At 28.5% G+C, this 17143-nt stretch overlaps 1 protein-coding gene across 2 annotated transcripts; it reads right to left on the reverse strand.

The window, feature by feature from the left end:
- Positions 1-10247: 10247 nt before the first annotated feature.
- LOC126682541 (uncharacterized) lies at positions 10248-16329 on the reverse strand. 2 transcript variants are annotated; one of them, XM_050378260.2, is made up of 6 exons: positions 15905-16329; positions 15645-15803; positions 14615-14698; positions 14386-14514; positions 13744-13887; positions 10248-10485 (listed from the first exon to the last, which is right to left on the reverse strand). In XM_050378260.2, the coding sequence occupies exons 1-6, from the start codon at positions 15993-15995 to the stop codon at positions 10403-10405; spliced, it is 690 nt and encodes a 229-aa protein (XP_050234217.1). In that variant the 5' UTR covers positions 15996-16329; the 3' UTR covers positions 10248-10402. The 2 variants fall into 2 exon arrangements, with proteins under 2 accessions (XP_050234217.1, XP_050234218.1); XM_050378261.2 differs by having other exon boundaries at positions 13819-13887; positions 15905-16326.
- Between the last annotated feature and the right edge of the window lie 814 nt (positions 16330-17143).

Raw genomic sequence — 17143 nt, forward strand, 5'->3', positions numbered from 1 at the left:
TGATAGACAGTTTAAGCCAAATACAAGTATTAAAAAATTTAGTAAATTTATGTAAAATGAATAATTTTATAAAAACATTTCATACTTATCTTTCACTACTAGAAAACAGCGTTTTAGCGACGGATTTTAGTGACGGATCTAAAATCCGTCGCTATTTTTTCGATTAGCGACGGATCTAAAATCCGTCGCTAAACACCACATTAAATTGGCGGGAATGATCCCGCCAACTTTAGCGACGGATTTTCCGTCGCTAATGTTGGCGGGAGTAGTCCCGCCAATTGTTTTGATAAAATTTAGCGACGGATTTTAAAATCCGTCGCTAATTACTGGCGGGAATACTCCCGCCTTTTATTTTTCGCAATTAGAATCCGTCGCTAAATTATGCCTTCTGCGACGGAATTTAGTGACGGATTTCAAATCCGTCGCTAATTTTCAATGTCAAAAAAAATTAAAAGGCATCTAATATTATTTAGGATAGTATTTAATAAAAAATAATTATTAATTTTTTAATTAAATTTATATTATTATAATATAACGTTTTTATTTATAAAATAATAATTAAATATTATTTATGAAATAATAATTATATATTATTTATTTATTTAAAGTATATAAATATTTTAATAAAATTATTAATTATAAAAAAATTATCTTAAAATGCGGGTTTAAATTATAAAAATAAATATTTGTTGTTTTTAGTTAACATTTAAGTATAATATACATAAATATATAACATGAATATGAGCTGGTTAAGATGGAGTTGTGCGCGGGAGAACTACAAGGTTAAAGAGTCTTGAGTGGGAGCAATGGAAGGATGGGTGACCTACTGGGAAGTTAGCGAAAATTGACAGGTGGATGCGGGTGGTTGATTTAACTCTGGTGGGTGAGTGACGGAGGGCGCGGATGAGGGATTGATTAAATAAAAAATTTATTTTACGATGTAATTTTTAAATTTTTAATTTTTTTTTTTAAATTAGTGACGGATTTAAATCCGTCGCTAAATCCGTCGCTAATTAGCGACGGATTTAAAATTCCGTCGCTAAAACGGAGACCAAAATCCGTCGCAAAATTTTTTTTCCCGTCGTTATCAAACGTTGCGACCAAAAAGGTTGCGACGGACTGTTTCCGTCGCAAATCCGTCGCTAAACGTGTTTAGCGACGGATTTTGGTCATTTAGCGACGGAAAAATCCGTCGCTAAATGACTGTTTTTTAGTAGTGTTTATTCAATACAGTATTCACTTGGTTCATAATTATTTACTTCCCATTAAGTACACTTCCTGATAAATTAATAATTCGGAAACTTAATTACTAAGAAAGTAATAATAATTAGAGGAATTTTCTACGCTACACTATTTTCTATTTTATTTATAACTTTATATTTTTTTATATTTACTTTTCTAACCTTTTTTTTACTAACAATACCTTTTTTGATTTTCACAAATACTTTTTTCACTTTTCAATAATTTATTCTCTTTTTTAAAGATATTTTTTTGGTATTTTTTTATCGTGTTTTTTAGTGTAACTGTGGTGTATCTATTATTTTATTTAGTGTAAGTATGGTGTTTTATAGTGTAACAATAGTGTAACAATAGTGTAACAATAGTGTGTATATAGTGTATCTATGGTGTTTTTGTAGTGTTTTTATGGTGTATACCATAAAAATACTGCAAATACACCATAAACACTGCAAATGCACCATAGATATATATACTAAAAAAACGGCAGAAATACAACAAGAAAACATAGATACACCGAAAACAACAGGAATACACTATAAATACGCTATAAATATACTATAATGCAAATACACCATAAATCAATTCATTAGTCGGTAGCATTAAAATAAACAAACAAATCTACGAATAAGAGAAAGACAAAAAATATTATATGAATAATATAAGAATTTTATAAACAAAAAAAATTATAGATCTACAATAATTTATTTACAAAATGTTTAAACATCACAAAAAACCTAAAAAATTACAAAAAAATCTAAAAACGATGTCGAGAAATCCATAGCGCGGACAGAAGAGACGAACGGAAAAGCAACCGGAAGAGACAAGAAATCCATCGGAAGTAGACGAACAGAAAAGCGAACGAAAGGGACGGACTGAAAAGCAACCGGAAGATACAAACGGAAAGTCAAACGAAAAAAAGAAGAAAAGAGAGAATTTTGGAAGAAAGAGAGAAAAGAGAGTGTGGTTATATAAATTTTTATACTTTATTTGTTATTAGTGTAAAGTGAAAAATTATGGAAAGATGGTGTAAATAATTATACTTGATTTCTTTTTTAATTTTTCCAGGAAGTTAATTATTATTTTTATGTATTAAATGATACAAACAATACAATTTTTAATAAATAATAAAAACGATTAAATTCGAAGATATTATTATATTTTACATCTATTTACCTGAAATTTATTTCTCTAGTTACAGGGAAGTTTGACTGTCAACTTCTTGTGAAGTAAGACATTAGTAATAACCAAATAAATTTATTTTCACTTCCCGAAAAATTCTCTGTCCTTGTTACTTTCTTTTCTTTTTGTGACTTTTACTTTCTTTTTAAAATAATAAACTATTATTAATTGAGATACGTACATATGCAACTAATTAATTAAGTAATAAATGATTGTCTATAATTTAAGATAAAAAAATTAAAATAATATCTATCAATTTGCGATGGAGAGAATATTAATTATAAATTTTAAATTCTTAACTATAGTTTAAACTATATCTCTCATAATATTAACTCTATTGTTATAGCTCAAATAGTATAAGTATTGGGCAGCAATCTGTTTATTATTTAAATTTTATCAATTATATATTTTATAAATTTTTTAATATTAATAATGAACTCTTTTAAAAAAAATTGTTAAGAGAGTCAATAGACTAAATAAAAATAAATTGTTTTATGAAGTCTTTATATTAGCGCATGGTCTATTATTAAAAAAAGTAACCAATTGAGACTGTAAAAATTTAAAAAATAGCAAAACTTTTAAAGTGAAACAAATAAAAACAAAAATAATTAAATAATACAAAAAATGAGTAATATTAATTGTGAATAATAGTGAATTTTTATTGGATGCTAACATTTAGCATATGCCATAGTTGATTTTAAATTTAACATATAATATAGCATGTGATAAATGTAGCACTGAGTAGCGCACTATATTGGAGTGAGATTTTAGGAGTCAATACTAAATTATAGCATTAGTATCTTATTTTAACGTTGCATTGTAGATGCTTTAAAGTTGGTTTTAGGCAATTAGATTAATTAAATCTGCAAATTAACTCGTAAACTTATAAGACTAGTCCAATTTATTAGACCTTTATCACAATCTCTTCAAATGTTTATGGTTATTTGAGACAAATATGTTTTAGTCCTTCAAGTTTGCCATTGTACGTCGATCTAATCCACTTGAATTCTATCAGGCGAATAGCTAGTTCGTCCCCTAGACTAGTCTCTAGAAATTATCATTGGACGCTTTAGTCATTTATCGCTTTTCTACCTGTCCGCAAAAGAGGTGTCTACACTTCCAGGAAAAAAAAATTAAATATTACAGAGTAAACCAAAATTAAACCGGATTACTTTTAGTTTACTTTCGGTTTATTTTTTGGTTTATTTTTTGTTTACTTTTATATATTAGTATATGCTGAAATACACCGTGAAACACTGAAAATACATCAAACAAACACCAAGAAAACTATTGACACATCTAATAAATACTTAACAAACTCTCATACATAGCAATGAGCAGTTCACTGATCAACAGTGCGCATACCATGTGTTGACCACGTGTTGACCCTATGTTGACTGTTGTTGGCCACAATCGGTCAGACATTTTTTTGGCCAAATTCCGGCAACCGGTCACCGGATTTTGGTGGTGTATTTTTGATATTTTTCTGGTGTTTTTGGCTTTATTTGAATGCAATATTTTTAAAAATAAATTAAAAATTGTTTAAATGGTCAAGTATGAAGTGTAATTTTTAAAAAGTTAAAATACTTTTATAAATAAATCAAAAAACGGTGATTGATGTACTTTTCCTCTTAACAATATTAGTTTATGAAAGTTTTATTGTATTTTTAATCGGTATACAATAATTATCCCTAAAATAATTTGAAGAGAAGTCTAGATAACATTTTGTTCGGAAGTGTAAAGATATAGGAAAATGTGTAAAGCGAAGAGTCGTTTTGGAATTCCAAAAGGCAAACTCAATAGGCGATGAGTGATGTCTCCCTCTCTAGAGATTTCCTTGTTTTGCAGTCAACTATTAATATTATAACGAAAAGCTGAAGTAAATTAATTGCGAATGATGTTTTATATGGCAGCGAATACTGCCAACCTTTAAAATATTTTGTAATTAATCATCTTAGCCAATCAAGATTAGCTAATATTCGGCTGTTTTTACAAGTTTAGGTTGATTCTTCAGCAAATAAACTATGGAACTCATGCATTAATCTCAAAATACAGGTATCTAGAGAAAAGAATTGATTTATATTAAATTTTATAGGTTTATATTGTACAATTAATTAAATTAAATTTCATGATCAAAGTATACATAAATTTTTATAAGTTTATTCAAAATAATTTAATTTTTTTATTACTCCATCACTATTTAAATCAATAAAATAGTAATAAATTCTACAATCACTTAAATTTTTAGTTTACATTATTAGTTTTATGATTGGACGAAAGTGATTATAATTCATTGAATAAAATAATTTTAGTTTATAAAAAAAAAGTAACCATCAAGACATTTATTGATCAAAGAAAAAAAAATTAATTATGAAGCAGTGAATAGTTAAATTAAAATATCATTTAAGAGAATAAAGTAATTGATCAAATAAAATCTATTTAATTAATTCATCAAAATAATCTATTTAATTATGGAGCAATGAAATATTTATATCAAAGTATCATCTAAGAGAGAGAAATAATATGGCGGTGTTTATTTATCTTATAAAATTTATTTAATTATAACGCAATAAAATAGTTAAGTAAAAATACTACTATCATTAAAGAAAATAAGGTTTGTCATATTATTTGATACTCCATGTATAACCAATAAAATAGGGTACAAAAAGTAACTCTAATCAATATAGAAATTAAAATGAAATTCAAAGCAAATAAGAAAAATTCTCATAACTCATGTAGATGTTTCAGTCGGTTTCGATTTGTAAAATGTTAATAGTTTAATGGAGATTCTAACCTAAACCCGGTTTATGAATTTTTCATGAACTCTATAGTTCAAATGCAGTCGAAAGCCACCGCTCTTAATTTAAATGATTATTGTTGTGCATCAAATCATGCAAATGCCAATTTATATATAATAGAATGACTTGCTCTCCAAATCTCAAAATGTACTGAATCCCTAGGAATCTCTTTACACAAGAGGTGTCCAATGCTTAAGCTTATTATTTTGGTGAATAAGTCTCCACCGATTGAATTCTTGGGAAATGTCTGATCATGGAAATTGTTTGGTTCTGCAAAATAAGGATAAGAACCATCACTCTCAGCTGCCCCTTCGTTAGGATAAAACCAGAAACAACGACAATGAAGAAGATACAACCAACAAGCTCCTTTTTCTTTTCGACATGGCTTAGAGATAGGGGTGTAAACGGCCCGACGTAGGCCAGGCTCGAGCTCGACCTCGAACAATATTCAAACTACTCGAATTCGAATGGGTTTAAATTTTTAAGCTCGAACTCGAGTTCGAACAATATTCGAACTACCCGAGCTCGAACTTGACTTGAATTTAATAAAATTAAAAGTAACTATTAAAAAAGAATCATATTTAATATATTTTGATTATTTTTCACTATATAATGTGCAATTTAACCCATTTATATGATACACAATTAAATTTAAAGATATCAAAATCTAATATAATTATAATAAAACTATTAGTACATTTTAATAACAAACTTATTTAGACCTGTTTAAACTCGTGAGCCTCACGAGTTTCAATAATCGATACTCGAGCCCGGCTCGAGTAGCACGAGCTCGAGCCGTTCTCAAGCTTTTTTCGAGTCGATTTTGAGTAACTTATAAGTTGCACAATTTGTTTACACCTCTATTAGAGACCAACTACAAAACCTCAACCTTTTGTTGACGAGGCGATGAGGTATGGCTGGCTGATGTATTTATTTATTTTTGGCATAGCATATCTTAAAGGCTAAACCCATCTAGAGGCCCTTATACTATATCATTTTTGTTCAAAAAGCCCTTGTACTATTTTTTTGTTCTTCAGGTCCCTGTACTTGGCAAAATTTCGATTTTTAGGTCCTTTTGAGGGACTTGAGGAACAAAAAAAATTGTAAGTAAAGGGACTGGAAAAAACTAAAAAAGGACCTAAAAATCAAAAATTATGTAAGTAGAGGGACCTGAAGAACAAAAAAATAGTACAGGGGCTTTTGAACAAAAATGATATAATACAAGGGCCTCTAGATGGGTTTAACCTATCTTAAATTATAGGGTTAATTCCATATAAAATCACCACCTTTACACGTTTTTTCATTTTAATCACGTCCTTTAAAAAGTGTCAAATAAAATCACCACCTTTCATTTTTTTCAAATCTATCATCGATAAGTAAAATTTGATGTTTTTTTCCTCCAAAATAAATGTTTTAATCTGACTAATGTCCTATTAACACACAAAATACATTCCTTTTACTCTTTTTTTGTTGATTCCGGTTGTCGAGTCAATAAAGATATACCGAATTTTCACATTCGTGATAGATTTGCAAAAAAATAAAAGGTGGTGATTATATTTGACACTTTTTAAAGGACGTGATTAAAATGAAAAAACATGTTAAGGTGGTGATTTTATATGGAATTAACCCTAAATTATATGTACTTTTTTTAAACGGAATTATATGTACTTGACAATTTTTTTTATTTTGTCTCTTTAAACGTTTTTTTTTTCTTTACTTAGTACTTGTATATTATATTCTTTTATTACTTTATTTCTAAAACGTTCTTTTATGTTACTTATAAGTCCACATATTTTAATATATTTTTTTACTTATAGTTCTTCAACAGACTGGAGTTATGAGGTGTTGTAAACTCTCCGTAGGAGTAAGTAAGGAAATGGTGAAATACAGGGATTAAGTAAAAAATATTTTAAAGACGGAGTAAAAAATGGTAAATACAAAAATTAAGTAAAAAAATATATTTTAGGAACGAAGTAAAAACTAATAATAAAGTAGAAGGACTTTTGAAGAAGTTTTGTTTTTATTGTTTTGTGTAACTTAATATCCAATAGCTGAAAATGCATGAAATTTTTTATTTCTTATACTATTTAATACTAAAAAGAAGACGAAATTCAAAATATATGAGCGGAATTACCCCAAAATTTCATGCTAAAACTTAAAAGCCATTCCATTGGTTGAATTCTTTTTAAAGCTGTTGTTCAAGACGACATATATCCGCAGTACACGCAATGGCGGAGCCACATACATGATAAGAGGATCATTTGCCCTACTTTGTTTTTAAAAATTACATTTTTATATGTAAAGTTGATTTTTATTTATATTAATTATTTAAAAAATATTAAATATTAACCCCTTAATTTTAATAAATCTTAAATTTTATATACTATTCAAAAAGATAATATATTTTGCTCCTCTTAATTTTAATTTTTAGCTACACCCCTTAATACAGGTTCACGCTTTACGAATGAATGTATTATTGAAGTTTGATGTTAAAAAAGATAATTTGAACTTTGTATAAATAGTTTTTAGAATTTATAGATTTATTCAAATTTAATTATTTAATTATAATTCTATTAAATTAATTTAATTTTTAGTTAAATGTTATACTAACTCTTTAGTTACTGAAATTTATTTTTAAAAAAAAATATAAAAAAATTTATTGCAGCACTAAAACAACATCACAATCTCAAATATATAGTTTGTTTACAAATATATTACCAGCAAAATTAGTAATCAAACGCTGCAACCTTCTTTACACAAATGAATGAGATGACAATTTCCGCTAATAGCAATATTAAATCGAGAAAATTACAAATTGTTGACCAAGTATCACATTATCTTTTTCAATTGATTGTCATTTGGACATTAGATTTAAAGTACATTTTTTTCAAGAACATAAGTTGCAGCTATAACAGCTTCAATATAAATTGCTCAACTAGATTATAAAAATTAGTATTTTTATTTTTCATATGTTTTGACGGATTTTTTTTCAAGTGCATATTCACAGTCCATCCACTCCACTTGATGGTTTTTGTAAACTACATATTAATTTTTCATCTTTGAATGAATTCGATTAAAAAACTAAAAATTTAAATTCTATTAAATGATTGAGATATGCACCGCATTAGAAAATCTACAAAAATAACATCAAATCTCATTAAGTACAACACATAAACTTCAAGAGAGTGAAATATAAACTCCATATAAGGAGATATAAAATAACAAACAAATGATCAATTCACCCCCTCAACTTGGCACGAAATATCAAAATGGCCCAAACTCGTAAAGCCGGATCAAACAAACACACACCTATGCCAAACCGGATCAAATACACTTCTCCCCCACCCTCGCGCACTATCACCCTCGTTTGAAACACACTCTCCATAAAAAAAAGATAAAAAATCTAAAATAGTTCTTAAATTTTTTTAATTCTTTAAATTAGTGCTTGAAGATTTTCAAAATAAAAAAATAATTCCTACAATTTTAAAAATTTATATATTAAATAATTTTTTCTAAAAGATTTAGGGGCTTTAATATACTTTTTTCATCTCTCCATCTCACCGCCGCCGCACACCCTTGACGCTGCCTCCATATATGTCGTCGTTCGAGAAGGAGCATCTGCTTGCGTTGCTCCTTCTCATCGCCTTGCTCCTTCTCAGATGAGAAGGAGCTGATCTCATCCTTCTCGCTGAGAAAGAGCAGATCGCTCCCTCTCATGGAAAAAGGAGCGAGCTGCTCCTTCTCGAACGGCGGTTTTTGTTGGGTGGAAGGAGGGCGGCGGTCGGACAATTGAAATAGAGTGGAGACAGCAATTGGAATATACTCGGTTTTTCAGTTATTTTTGGTGTAATTTGTGGAAGATGGTGAACACACATTTGAATTTCAATAGTGCCTATCATCCCCAAAACGATGACCAAACTGAAGTGCTGAACCGATCATTGGGCAATTTGCTACGCCACTTGGTAGGCACACATGTTAATAGTTGGTATGAAAAATTGTGCCAGACAGAATTTTCGCATAACCATGCAGTCAAATGGAGTAATAGGTTCAGTCCTTTTCAAGTGGTGTATTCTAACGCCCCCAAGGGTTCGTTAAGTCTGATTCCATTACCGAGCAATGTCAAGATACAGTAAAAGACGGAAGATTTTGTGAATGGCTTGCAAGTAGTTTATCAAGTTGTTCATGCAACTTAGAGTAGGAAAATTTACACTATAAGCAAGCGTCAGATGAGAAGTAGCGACTTGTTGAGTATGAGGTGGGCGATTTTTTTCTGAGGTGTTTTGACTAGGGAGTGATTTTTGGTTTGCGGCTACAACAAACTATCTGCTAAGAAGATTGGAATGTTGGAGATCATCGAGAAGACCAACCCAAATGCTTATGGTTTGAAGCTACCTAGTCATATTTGTATGGCCGACGTGTTCAACGTAAAGCACTTGATACCTTATGGTAATTGTTTTCATGATGAGCCTGCTACAAACTCAAGGTCGAATTTATAGTGGCATTTTTATAATTCTACCAAAGGTTGAAGGTCTCCGATTTCGGCAATTTCTGGGCTTAAATTAATTTTAAACGGGCCAAAAATCAAAACATATGAGTTTTGCTCACTAGATCCGTCGCTTTTGGGCAAAATTCAATCGTTTGAACCTTCAAAATGGCAATTTTTGATTATGGCGGACTTTTAATTTTTCTGTATCTAATTTTCTTTTATTCCAAATTAGGATTTTCATTTGTTTTTGTAGTGAAGAGTCACTATGAGATGATAGACTGCGGTTTTGATGTTTTTGAGATAATTTCTATATATTTTGGTATTTTTTATTAATCAACAATTTTTAATTTGTCTGTATGTTTATTCGTAACTTCCGCTATATTACATTGTTCTGGAAAATTCTCGAAGTAAAAGACATATTTGGTTGAAGAAATGGCAGGTTGGTCTGGTTTGAATGAAGCAGCATGAATTCCGTACTGGAAGAGGGAAGAAGAAGGTGGGATTTTGCTAGGGTTAGGATTGTTTGGGAGAGAAATGTAGTACAATTTTACAAGAGCATAACAACACTAATTATAATCTTGAGTTGCAAAATAGAAAGATAAAAAATTAAATGAGAATCTATTTGGGAGCCAATTTAAATATATCTATAATACTTTGAGTGATAAAATAAAAGAAATTATATTATTATGTTCTCCCCTAGTTAAGCCAATGTTGCTGCCAGAAAAATCATGATTAGTGCACCAAGAGGGAGACTCCTCCAAGAACTTAACGCTTTTGATGGACCTATCACACACAACAATGGAAATTAATTATTACATAATTCATTATAGAAGAGTATAAGAAGAGTTTGTTTGATAACTGGGCAATTTATTTCGTGGGTATCATACTATTATTTCATTTAATTTTGATATTTTTTTTATTTTTTAATTTTAATTGTTAAATTATATTTTTATTTTAAAAAAAAAATTACTGGTCAAAATAGATATATGGTAGCCTGATTTTGACACCTGACAATTGAATTTTGCTAATTTTATCTTAAAAACTTGTCACATATGCATAATTTTATTTTGGAGGGGATTTTATATGTCAAGTTAAACATACATGACAAGTTTTTAAATAAAAATAAACTCTCACATAAGTACTTTTGGCCAAAAACTTTTTCGTAAAAATAAAATTGAAATTTAGTAACTCAAAATGAAAAAAATTTAAAGTTTGATCACCAATATAAAAAAGATGATAGTTTGAACCATCACGGAATCAGTTACAGATTATTAATAATAAGGTAAAATTGCTAAAAATCGTTGTGATAAGGTCGAATTAATAAAGACTTCTCTGTTGGTTAATTGTGTTGGTTAATGTAGAAAAAATATCAAATTAAAAGAAAAATTATTGTTTTTATATTTTTAAAAAAAATTATAAATTATAAATCACATAAATTTTTAAAAATAATTTATAATTGTTTAGAAAATTATAATTTATGTATGATTATTTTATTTTGGATATAAATTAACAAATATTTAGAAATGACAACAGTATTTTATTATTAATATTTAAACAATATCAAACAAATATTTGAAAAAATAATTCATCAAAAAAAAAAATTTGAAAAATTAGGAGTTCATTATTTTAAAAAAAACAATATTAACATTTTTGCAATATACTAAACCCAGTGTTTTAAAAACCGGACCGGACCGGCCGGTTCGACCGGTTCAACCGGGAACCGGCCACCAGTCCGGTTTTTTACATCCACAGAACCGGAAATTCCGGTCCAACCGTTTTGGACCGGACAAAACCGGCTGAACCGGACAAAATCATTGAACCGGAACCGGATAAAACCGGCCGGTTCAACCATCAATATATATTTAATACATATTTTTAAAAAATATCTAAATTAATTTTTAATATTCTTACTTTTTTTAATTATTTGTTTCTTTATTTAATGTTTCCATACCAAAATTAATAAAATCAATAAATAATCTATTACTTATTTGAATCATTCCACATTTGGTAAAAAAATACAATTGATGATTTTAATTATTAATTGAATTAAAAATGGAAATTTTGCAATAATTAAATCAAATCAATTGTTTGTTTTCATGTTAATTAGATTTATATTTAAGTCATATATAAGTTGGAGTAATGTAGTTTTGGAAATAAGTTGACTATAATTATATTCAATTCATAATTTCATATATCATAGATTGAGCAATATAATTTTAGAAAGATAATATATTTGGTAGTTTTTCATTAACTAATAGTAGCAAGTTGCCTTTTATGATTTTAATTTACAATTAATGGCCAATACATTTGTTTATTAAGAAAATCATATATTCCATTTACTAATTTAGCCAATCAAATTAAGAATACTTTTAAAATAAAACAATATTAGATTCATTGGAAATAAAATATAACATGGGTTTTTTTTATAATTTAATAAATTAAAATATTAAATATTTCTTAGTATTTATAATTAAATCATAATAAATAATATTAATGGCTAATTGAGATTAAAGGAGTAAATTTTTAATATCTATATTTAATAGGTTGTGTGTTTCCATGTTTGTTAGAATCAAATAATTAAAATTTTATTTAAGGAATGAAATTATATGAGGATTTTAAAATGGTAAGTTAAAAACTTGAATAGCATACCTAAATAAAATTTTACTAATTAAATAATTCTAACACAAAACTTTTTTATTCTAATTTAGTATTATTTTTAAATAAATATTAATTTTTATACGAAATCATGTTTACCGGTTCAACCGGCGGTTGAACCGGTCGAACCGGTTGAACCGGTCGAGTCGGTTGAACCGGTCGAACCGGTTGAACCGTTAACCGGTGGCCACACCGGTTCGGCCACCGGTTCGGTTTTTAAAACACTGACTAAACCAATAAAAATATTTACTTTGAAACTAGTATAAAATATATTTTTACCCGTCAATATATATTTTATTTTGTACCTTATATATTACGTATCAAATAAAATATTAATAAAAAACATTATTTATTACCTTATATATTCTTACTTGTCGGTGTATATTTTATTAATGCATTACTTATTTTGTACTAAATAAAGTATTTATAAAAGATTTTATTTCATATGTTATATATTTACTCGCCAATGTATTGTTTTATTAATATACAAGGTAAGATAAATCTAAAAATTAAGATAGACTTTATTTTTAATAATTTGATCATTTGACTAAGTCCACTAACACAACTAACTAATGGAGAAAGGTTTTTGTGAGTTTGACCAAATATTAAAAAAAAGCGCAAGGACTTGATGTTACTTCAAGAATTAAAAATGAATATCCATTTTTATATACTTTGGTGCTAAAAAAACAATGAGCAAGGAGTCAATCCGATTCTTCGACTTGTGACTCGAAGTCAATTAACTCAGTTTAAGTAATTTTTATCAACTAACGACAATACTCGTTATTTTTAGATCATTTAAGAACAAAATTATCCAACATGAACAAATTCAGGGATGTGGGATGACCTAAATTTATTCTTAATTGACCTAAAAAATAGATATCGTTGTCCTTAAATGATCCAAAATTAAGAGTATTGTCATTAATTGATCAAAATAATTAAGAGTGAGTTATTTGATCTTGAGTCATAAATCTAAAGACCGAATTGGCCCTTTGCTCAAAAATTTAGAGTTGAAAAGAGTTCCTCATTCATGTTAATTCCGAAAAGTGTTAATTTTCCGAACTCATTTTTGTTAGCCACGTCTAAAAGTATCCAAAAAACATATTGAAATCAATTTATCAAATTTATTGAATGGATAATTAATTTGATTCAGTTTAAAATTATTACAAAAATTATATTTTGATTCAAATGATCGAGTTTGGTTATAAGAAAATTCTAGTTCACCTATAATATAAACCGAACTGATCAATAAATTGAATTAATTGATTCAATTTGATTTGGTTTAATTTAAAAAAAAATCATTTGGTTTAAACCGAATGCAAACTCTTCACGAGGTCAAAATACGTCACATAATTGATAACAAAAAAATATATAGTATATTATATATACCCGGTCCATCCGAGTCGGAGGAACTCGGTGGTGGTGGTGGTGGTGGTGGTGGTGGTGGTGATTCATTTTTCGAACCTGAATTAATGGGTGATGGCGGAGCTGGTGGAAGTAATCCAAGATTATTGCAATCTGCTCCAAGGAAACCTGATAGAGAAATTAAACAAATTGGTAGTAGTCAATAATAAAGTATAAAGAAAGAGATCAATTATAAAAGGCTTAATGGCAAAAAAAACCCAAACCTTTACGACTTGTTGCAATTATATCCAAACCTTTTAATTTTTGCAATAATATCCAAATTGCATTATTTTGTTGCAATAATATCCAAATTGCACTTTTTATATGAGTTTTTATAAGTTTTTTGTCATTTTTTTGGGACTTTTACTATATTATTATACATCAAAACATAATAAAAGCCTAATATCTTAATTGAAAACAACAAGTTTAGCCATCAATTTGACTATTATTGCTACAAAAAATGCAATTTGGATATTATTGCAACAACAAAAATGCAATTTGGATATTATTGTAAAAATTAAAAGGTTTGAATATTATTGCAGCAAATTGTAAAGATTTGGGTTTTTTTTACCATTAGGCCATTATAAAAATGGAGACACAAAAAAAAATTAAGGAGAAATGTGTTACATTTTTGAAAGCAAGGCATTTCAGTATTATTCACTAAATTTGCTGAGCCTTCATTGCACTGACACGTGTGCCTTGTTCCATTGGCATTAGGCTTGCAGCTACCTTCGCCACACCAAATTAAGTTGCAGGCTGGAAATTAACACATAATTTAATTAATTTATTAATTTCCTGATATATTTTTAGGATCATAGTGAAAAAATTAATTATCATATATATTTGATGCGTTTACGGTCAGTAAAATTTAGCGTCGGCAGAGCGATAGGAGGAGGCGGAGGCGGCGGTGATCCATTTCCACATTGCAAGTCCACCGTGCCTGCACGTATCAAATAAAAAATGAATTGTGTAAAATTAAGTTAACCGAATAGCCAACTGAACCTCGTATATTATTTTGATCATTACAATTCGATTTGTATATATTACATACGGTTTAACTAAAAAATTAAAAAAATTAGTTTCGGCTCATTTGATTCGGTTCGATGACCGAACCAATCATGGTACACCCCTACCTATCATATAAAGTTTTGTTATTCTCAAAATATAAAGCTCACTTAAATCCTAGTGATCCATTGTGAATTAGGTATAGGTAACAATTTTCTAATACAAACATTTATATTTGCAACCAAAAGAAAACATGAAATTATAAGGAAAATAAAAATATTAAAGTCAAAGTGTGATGGCTTTTTATACATAACGTGTAGATTGAATTATAATTTTTTTAATAGAGGCAGATTGAATATATAAGAATTGAGATTAGTCACATGATAGGTCACAAAAATGGTATTCACTTGAGAAATTTCAATTTTCTTCGTGAGGAAAATTAAACAAATGATGATCATGCACATCGCACAATAACATTATCTTTTGACAATTTAATTATCAATGAAAAAAACCATAATTTATATTACTCATTTTTATCTATAATTTCTCAGCGTTATTTTCTTTCTCCTATGGTCGTTTCTAACTTTGAATTTATAATCTTAATCTCTTAAATTTTAACTGAATAACACTAAAATTTTGCCCGTCATTTTTTCAGTAAAACCATTAATTATGCTTATATGCATGATGATAAGAGCTTGTTAAACCGAGATTTTTACCTAATCGGGCGAATGATAAAAAGTCTTACACATTTTTTCTCACATTTAATTTTTTTAATATCCGATTGGTTTGGTACGTAAAATACTTATAGACCGAGTCTAGGTAAGAACTTTCGTGTTAAACTTTGGTGAAACATAAAGAAAATGCGAGATAGAGGAACTCACAGTTAGGAATTAAACAAGAAGGGAAGGTGACAAGACCAATTTGAACCTTGTTCCAACCAGGTTTGCATTCACATTCAAAACTTGGTATTATTGATGAAATGTTGATATTCTTACATATCCCTTCCCCACAATAAGCTAATGCACATAAACCATCTGTATCTGCCTCATAAAAAAAAACACAAAATTATTATCAATCATAACATATAATTATGTATTTTTACATCATTTTCATTACCAAAACCAGAAAAATAAAAACTTACCTTGTGATTTGCATATTGGACTACAAATGAAAATAGTAAACAGAAGAATATGGAAAGAAAAAAAAGTAAAGCTCGAATTGTATTTCTTCATCGACAAGTATGACCAAGGAGGACACACACAAAATAATCGCGTGCCCTTATATAGTTTTCAAGATTGAGAGTGTCGGATTCGAATCTGACCGAGTTTTGCTGTTGTGGTTAATGATGTAAGTTATTTAAATATGAGAGTTTCGGATTCGATTTCGGTCGGCTAAAGGAAATTATAACATAAGAAGTTATGTTGTTGTGAGTGTAAGTTAAAGTAGTTAAAGAAATATTTGAAGGGGGCGAGACATGCAACGAAGGAAAAAGGAGATATAGAGTCACTAGAGTTAAAGAGTTTGTTAATATCGTAGGCTGTTTTTCTTTGAATCAATTGCTTAAATGACCCGTTCAAAAATTCTAGAGTAGAAGAATTTAACATAATTTATTAGGCTTCTAGATTTTAAATATAAGGAATGTGAAAGGAAAATATGGAGGGAGGCTCAAAAGCATGAGAAATGAGAATTTTTTATATTTTTATTTGATTATTCCCCAATTGAACTCATTTTCATACACATTTTTAAGCTGAAATATGACTAAGTTAAACTTGCAGGTAATGAGTAATTACTACTAAAAAGGTTTTTTTTGTTTATTTAATCTCTTAAAAATATTGATTTTATCAATTAACCATATGAGACTAGTTGACAAAAAACTTGACTTAATTGATCAAAATTTAGACTAATTTAAAAAAAACATAGGTATTAATTAGTTTTAGGCTATTTAAAAAAAACATTAATATAGGTAATAGTTTTAGGGCTTAATCACCGAAAAAAACCCCACCTTTTAGCCCCTTTTCAGTTGCAACCTGACATTGCAATTTTGTCAACTGCACCCTAATTCGCACCTTTGGGTTTCAATTCCACCCTCAAAATTAAATTGGGCTCTTTTTCACTCTGGAAAAATTCATAAAAACCCTTATAAAGTACTTGTTTGAACTCTTTTCCACACAAAAAGTTAAAAATGGATGACTTATTTTAACTTTTTTCAAATGGAAAAGAGATCAATTTAGTATTTAAGGGTGGATTTGAAAACCAAAGGTATGAATTATGGTGCAGCTGACAAAATTACAACATCAAAGTGCATTTGAAAAGGGGCTAAAAAGTGGGATTTTTTTTTGGTGATTTAAGCCTAGTTTTAGTGTTAATTTTACATGAATCA

The sequence above is a fragment of the Mercurialis annua genome, linkage group LG5 (genome assembly GCF_937616625.2).
Source record: "Mercurialis annua linkage group LG5, ddMerAnnu1.2, whole genome shotgun sequence".
NCBI lineage: Eukaryota > Viridiplantae > Streptophyta > Magnoliopsida > Malpighiales > Euphorbiaceae > Mercurialis > Mercurialis annua.

Excerpts from the sequence above, each read along its gene's own strand:
- LOC126682541 (XM_050378260.2), bottom strand. The coding sequence starts at position 15,995 with ATGAAGAAATACAATTCGAGCTTTACTTTTTTTTCTTTCCATATTCTT. Across the intron at positions 15,804-15,904 it reads TCCAATATGCAAATCACAAG|ATACAGATGGTTTATGTGCA; the intron begins GTAAGTTTTTAT and ends TTTATGAGGCAG. Across the intron at positions 13,888-14,385 it reads AATGCCTTGCTTTCAAAAAT|GTTTCCTTGGAGCAGATTGC; the intron begins GTAACACATTTC and ends TTTCTCTATCAG.